This window comes from Zingiber officinale, chromosome 4A, assembly GCF_018446385.1.
Source record: "Zingiber officinale cultivar Zhangliang chromosome 4A, Zo_v1.1, whole genome shotgun sequence".
Classification (NCBI taxonomy): domain Eukaryota; kingdom Viridiplantae; phylum Streptophyta; class Magnoliopsida; order Zingiberales; family Zingiberaceae; genus Zingiber; species Zingiber officinale.
In genome coordinates, this window is record NC_055992.1 from 47834216 (window position 1) to 47841391 (window position 7176).

At 43.1% G+C, this 7176-nt stretch overlaps 1 protein-coding gene across 1 annotated transcript; it reads left to right on the forward strand.

The window, feature by feature from the left end:
* The first annotated feature begins 1974 nt into the window (after nucleotides 1-1974).
* On the forward strand, nucleotides 1975-4347 carry LOC121969899 (receptor protein kinase-like protein ZAR1). The gene is made up of 2 exons (XM_042520207.1): nucleotides 1975-3367; nucleotides 3450-4347. Exons 1-2 carry the CDS (start codon nucleotides 1993-1995, stop codon nucleotides 4043-4045), a joined length of 1971 nt encoding a protein of 656 aa, XP_042376141.1. The 5' UTR covers nucleotides 1975-1992; the 3' UTR covers nucleotides 4046-4347.
* Nucleotides 4348-7176: the final 2829 nt, after the last annotated feature.

Sequence of the window (7176 nt, forward strand, 5' to 3'; positions counted from 1 at the left end):
AAATATTTTTGGCCGAAATTCTAGGGTTAGGTACTCCTCGGACCAAGCATCATATAGGTATAAAAACATGAAGGAAAACCTTCCTACATAGCATAGAAAAATATTATGAAATGAGGACTTGTTTAAACCTTCCTAGATTTGAAAACTCTTCTTTGGCCGAATTTTTCTTAAATTCTATTCTAGGTTTCTAATCCTCATAAAATCCGAAAATCACATAAAAAGCCTTGTACCACAGGTGAGGGGAAGCTTACATCCTTTTCGCTTGTGGATCTAAGGTATGGTGATGGAAGAAGTAGCCTCTTCTTCTAGTTCCCTTTCCTTGATTCCCTTGCTAAGTCCTCCTTGTATCTTAGGCTTTCTTAGGAGAAAACCTTGGCTTGGGGCCGAAGATAGAGGAGAGGGGACTGAGGTTCTCGGTGAGGGAGAGGGAAGAATGAGAGAAATGAGAGAAAAATTAGAATTCTTCTCTTTACTTGCTCCCTTTTATGTTAAGGAGGAAGAAGTAGCAAAATTAGTTTTTGCTTTCCTTCTCCCTTAGCCCTTTTTCTCTATTTTCTTTTTCTTTTTATTTATTTATTTATCCTCATCATTCATGGTGAAATAAGGGGGAATGAATCCCCTTAATTAGCCTCTTTTATTTTCGGCAAGAGAAGAGAGAAAGAGGGAGAGAAGGAAGGAAGGCAAGTTGCCTTTCTCTTGCTCTTTTCTTGTTTTCTTTTAGCTAACTTTTACTCTCACCCTTATCATAAGTTTCCCTCCTTTGCTATCAATATCTTCTCTCTATCCCAATTGGTTTCTACTAATTAATTCTCTAAATTATAATATAAGAGGTTCAAGGTTCAATTCTTGACCTCCTCTTCTTTTTATTTCATTTTATTCCTTTTTGCTTCAACCCACTTCCTTTTATTTTTCTAAGGCAAAATCCTACATTCATATGCTTATCTTAAAAGCTTAGTGGGTGTTACAGACCTAGAGAGCTCCGATTGCACCCATTTCAGTTTCTATGGATTCCTGGTGTTGCAAGGAGTTCAAATTTGCTATCCATTATTTATTTTGACTTTTAGAAGGTGTTAAAATATAAGAAGAAAGAATCAGCAAAAAGGCTTCACGTTAGGCCTGATATGAATCATATCTCCATATCAGCCCCAATGTGGGCCTGATATGATTCATATTAGGCCCAACGTGGGCTTGATATGAATTTTTTTTACCGATTCTTCTTCTTGTATTTTAACACCTTCTAAAAGTTAAAATAAATAATGGATAGCAAATTCGAACTCCTTGCAACACCAGGAATCCATAGAAACTGAAATGGGTGTAATCGTAGCTCTCTAGGTCCATCAGTGAGTTTTGACCGAAATCCACTGATGGACCTAGAGACCTCAGATTATACCCATTTCAGTTCCTGTAGATTCCTGATGTTGCAAGAAGTTTAAATTTGCTATTCATAGTTTATTTTAGCTTATCTAAATGTATTAAAATATTATCAAAAAATTAATTAAATTTTAAATGTCGTTGATGAAAGAGAAGATAGGAAAGAGAAGAGGGAGAAAAGAAAAATGACAAAAAAAGTTTGATTGGTCAGAAGGATAAAAAGAGAAGTGTACTTAAAAAAGTACGTCCTTTGGTAAATACTAAAGTAACATATGTTTTTTGGTCAATTAAAATATTTAGATGCGTGATTTAATTAATTGTCATGACAAATATGAGCACTAGCTCCATTTAATTTATATTTTTCAGAGCGGCTTTGATTCGTGCACAACTTTCAAGTAGAGTAAAGCGACAAGACCCACATGGAGTCTGAGACACGACGCGCCCCACTGGCCTACCCACATTTCAAATATCTTATCACCTCTTATAATTACTATCTTATCCTCCCCACATTTAACTAACTCGTCCCCGGCTCCGTGTCAAACTCGCGTCTACTATCGTCATTTTCATCCTCTGTATTGCGCACTGTACACACTTACTTCCTCTACCTCCTATGCAGCCGTAATGGCAGTCTACTGCTGGTCGACTCCTGGAGAAATCATGGCGACGATCGAGATACTCATCCTCTTGGTACTCTCCTCCTATGCAGCCGCGTTAACCACCGACGGCCTGGCCCTTCTCGCTCTTAAATCGGCCGTCTCCGCCGATCCCACCGGCGCCCTCGACGCCTGGCTCGACTTCGATGACAACCCCTGCTCCTGGACCGGAGTCACCTGCAGCCTCGGCCGAGTATCCGCCCTCGCCCTTCCTGACCGGGAGCTCGCTGGCTACCTCCCTTCCGAGCTCTCTCTCCTCTCTGAACTTCAGATCCTGTCCCTCCCTGGGAACCGCCTTTCTGGCCCCCTTCCTGCCGCTCTCGCCGTCTTCCGTGGGCTCACTGATCTCGACCTGTCGCGAAACAACCTCTCTGGCGCTATCCCTACCGAGATCGGCCAGTTGACCTCACTTGCCCACCTCGACCTCTCCTCCAACCTCCTCGCGGGGTCCCTTCCATCGTCCATTGCCGCCCTTCCACATCTTTCAGGCGTGTTAAATCTCTCCTACAATCATCTGTCGGGCCCGATTCCACTTGCTTTTGGCAACATTCCAGTAGATGTGAGCCTCGACCTCCGCCAGAACAACCTTTCCGGCGAAATCCCACAGGTCGCTCCTCTCTTGAGCCAGGGCCCCACGGCCTTCTCCGGGAACCCTGACCTCTGCGGTTTTCCACTGAAGAACCCCTGTCCTGCTGCTAAGCAGGATCCTAAGATTCCCCAACCCAACCCTAGCCTCAATATGAACCCGAATGATGGAACCTTACGTCCTGTAGCATCGGAGAAGCAGAAAAGTCCTGTTGGTACTGTCGCAATCCTCGCCGTCGTCCTCCTTATCGCTCTCATCGCAATGTTTGTCCTGCAGTGGCAGCTACGAAAGCGTCGCTCCGCTGGGCCATGCAAAGAGTCTAGTCACGAAAAGAGTTCCTCTCCTGGTTTCAGCACCACTATCACTGGTGGCTCGGTGACCGGTGAACGGCGTGAGGGGCACGCGTCGGAAGTGTACGCTGCTGTCGACGAGGGGTTCGGATTGGAGCTGGAGGAGCTACTCCGGGCGTCGGCGTACGTGGTGGGAAAGAGCCGGAGCGGGATCGTGTACAAGGTGGTCGTGGGGCGTGAGGGCTCTGCCGTCGCAGTGCGCCGCCTCAGTGAAAATGACGATGGTGATGGCTCCAGCGGGGGAGATGAATGGAGGCGACGTCGTGCGTTCGAGACGGAGGCAATCGCTATTGGCCGGGTCAAGCATCCCAACGTGGTTCGCCTCCTTGCTTACTACTACGCTCCTGACGAGCGCCTCCTCATCTATGAGTACATTCCCAATGTCTCCCTCCATGCAGCTCTACATGGTAACCTCACTGCCCTCCGCACCGCATTTAGATAATTAATCTGCCCGTCGTCGACGCCGCTTAATGTTTAGTGAACACGCAGGTGGACCCTTAAATCCGACGACTCCGCCGCTTCCATGGGCGGCGAGGCTCAGCATACTCCAAGGGGCAGCTCAGGGCTTAGCTTATCTGCACGAATTTAATCCCCGCAAGCACGCCCACGGAAGCATCGCATCGTCAAAAATTCTCCTTGATGACGATTTGCGGCCGCACATTTCTGGATTCGGCCTCGCTCGGCTCGTCGCAGCTGGCTCGCAGGACAAGATGCCCCATTCGTCCAAAAATGTGGCGTCGCCCAGGGCGGCGGTAGGATACACGCCTCCGGAGATGCGGGATTCGACGGGCGCATCCACATGGACTCAGAAGGGAGATGTGCACGCTTTCGGCGTGGTGGCGCTTGAGGTGGTTACGGGGCGTCCGGCGGATAGTGAGCTGGAAGGGTGGGTGCGGCAGGCTTTCAAGGAGGAGCGACCTCTGTCGGAGGTGGTGGACCCATCGCTGTTGCACGAGGTGCACGCCAAGCGGGAGGTGCTCGCCGTGTTCCATGTCGCGCTTGGGTGTACTGAAGCCGACTCCGAGCTGCGGCCCAGGATGCGGTCCGTAGCTGAAAACCTCGATCGAATTAGCGCATCTCGCTGATCTGTTGGCCGGGAAACGGAATAAAATTTTGTTGAGCAACTGATGGCAACCAATGTGATTGGCATGGTCCACTAGTCTTCGCAGCAATTACTAGCTTCTTTTGGTAAGTGTTTTTTTTAGTAGATGGGAGAGGAGTACTCACTAGCTTCAGTGCTTGTCCATTTGTCTGATTCCAAATCACAACTCGTGAATTTATCTAGGACATGAATCCCTGAATATTAATAGGAATAATTTTGATGGTCCACATAATAGGAAGAGTTATGATGGTCCAATTCCTTAATCATTATAACTGCTTTTTCCACTCTAACAGCTAGTCATTTTTGATGCAATAGACTAATGTGATGGTACTGTTACAATATATCAGATGCTCCTGTTTAGAGGGGCAGTTATCTTGAGATAACCATTTTAATTTAAATAGCTCTTGCATGATTAATTCCAAAGGTGATCATTCGGTTTCATAAAAATTTGACCAATATTTAGATGATCGCGTCTTATAAGGGGTAAAAATTTTCTACAGTGTATCACAGTTACGGGGAATCTTAGATCCCATTGAAATAATTTAGAAATTTGTTGAAATAATTTAGTGTTTTATAGATTCAAATATACTCTAAAATTTGAAGAAAAAGGTAAATGGGCTAGGACGTCTGCACATGGTCTGGATTGTTCTCGACCCAAATCGCTAAAAATTAGATTATGCCATGCTAAGCTTAACTTGCGGTAGGAGTTCAAGCCTAGAAACACTTCTAAGCACGGTTCAGTCTAGAACCGGGTATAACACAACTATTTGTGTGATTTGATTAAAAGACCTTTTAATTTAAACAATATCTACCTTAGTGGTAAATTTACTAAAATTTTAAAATATTCTTGATGGTGTCCTTTCTCTTGCTCGAGTTCTTTCTTTCCAAAAGCAGCTAGGTTTGCTTTTTAACAATCCAATGGCATAAGAGACAAAGAATGTTAGGCTTAGTCGGTTCTACTGGCACGGCCAATTCGATGATCAAATTAGTTAACTAGTAGAGGTCATTATGAGCATTTGATTAATTCGGTTGATTTGATATTAATTTTATATAAATCTTTTTTATTGTTATTTTAAACAAATTTAGTTAATTCGGTATTAACCGAAATAACCGATTCAGTTAATTTAATTTTAGTAAAACTTTGATTTGATTCGGTTAGCTAACACTAAATCGGTTTTCAGTTAATTCGGTTAATTTATGGACTGAATTAACCGAATGCTCACCCCTAGTAGAGGATGCAAAGGTTGCTCAAAATGCTAGAAGAAGAAGAAGAAAAAGTAAGTTTCGTGGAGAAGAGATGCCTCTGCGCACGAGAAGAAAATTATATCTCATCTTATCTTAGTGATTATATAACTGTAGGGTTTTTCAGGCCGCAAAAATCGTCTTTTTGCGTTGCAGAAACCCCGAATCACATGCCACCGGATCCGTGCGAAGTTAAAAATTCGTGTACGAGTTTCTCTACTCCTAAATCTACAAGATCAGAAGGTATACCTTTGAAGCGATGTCCTTCGCTTAATCCCGCTCGTCCAAATGATGCCGGATCTCGAGAATGTCAAAGTAGACACTCCTCTATGTGTATCCACACGAACAAGGAGATGGAGAAAAGACACTAGAGTGTGCTAGCACCCTTTGTGGCTCTCGGCAATGGAGGAAGAGAGGGAAAGAAGAGAGCTTGAGGAAGAAGATGAGAGTTACACACAAAATGAAAAAAACTCCTCTCTTGAATCAATTGTGGCCGGCCACATTAAGAGGTTAATAACCTCCATGGAATACCAATAGTCACAACTCTTGGTAACTCCCATGAGGTGACATCCCACTTAAGCAACCATGATGATGTGGAGCATCATCATTGGTCCACTCTTTGCCAACTCACCAATGAGGTGGCAAATGGTCAAGTCAAACTTGACTCTTCATCTTCCTCTCAAGTCAAGTCAAACTTGACCACTTCTCTCTCATGGTTGATCAAATCTAACCATTGGTTCAAGTCAATTTTAATTTAATGAATCTCTATTCATTGAATTAAATTGACTCAATGAGTCTAAGTCAAAATTAGACTCATCTAACACATGAACCAAATTGAGTCCAACTCAATTAGCCTAATTTGGATTACTCTTAATCCAATTTGGTTCATCACATGGACCTAATCCTTTAGGTTCATCAAATGAACCTAATCTCCATCTAATTGTCCTTTGTGTGTGATCCTATAGGTTCTTATAACATTGACAATGCTCCTAAACCCATTTAGAAGCATACGTAATGAGCGGTATCTAGCAACACATCATTACTACCCAAGTTATAAGAATGTTGAGATCTAACATAACCTTGTGACTACTAATTGTGACTTTTCACAATATATGACAAGTGTCTTTCTATCCTTGACATCTAGATTGATCAATGTGAGGCATAGACCGTGTCATCCTCTAATCAATCTAAATCTTGAATCTCAAGTAGACTCACTCAATCAAATGAGCTCAACATCTCATATTGACTCATTTAGGCATGGTCATGCACTTAGTGGTCTCACTCTATCAAGAATAATGATGTATCTCCCGTCATATAGGAGGGATAGATCCCATCTACATCACTCACATCCCTCCGCATAATTTGTTACATACCCAGTAATCGCCTTTATAGTCCACCCAGTTACGGGTGACGTTTGACGAAGCCAAAGTATGCAACTCCTTATGTAGGGAACCATGGTGACTTCAGGTCCAAGGACTAATAGTCATACTAATAGCCACATGAGAAAGTATATGACACTCATATAACGATCCATGATATTTTCTCATGGCGGGTCATTCAGTATACATTCTCCAATGCATACCCATGTATCAACTTGATATCTCTATATCCATGACTTGTGAGATCAAGTCATCGAATCGAACTACATGCTAGTCTTGTCGCATTAACATTGTTCCTGAATGCTAATACTTGACTAGGAATGATTAAGAGTAGTGTTCCCTATATCATCTCACTATCGATTCAACTAACCGATTTATATAGGTAAGAACCTTCTACTAAAGGACGCTATTATACTTAGTTATTTGACACCAATACAAGTAAACATAATAACCATAAACAAATGTCTTTATATATATAAGAATATGATACAAC

Coding starts and splice junctions, on each gene's coding strand:
- LOC121969899 (XM_042520207.1), top strand. CDS start 1,993: ATGGCAGTCTACTGCTGGTCGACTCCTGGAGAAATCATGGCGACGATC. Junction 3,368..3,449: donor CCTCCATGCAGCTCTACATG/GTAACCTCACTG, acceptor GTGAACACGCAG/GTGGACCCTTAAATCCGACG.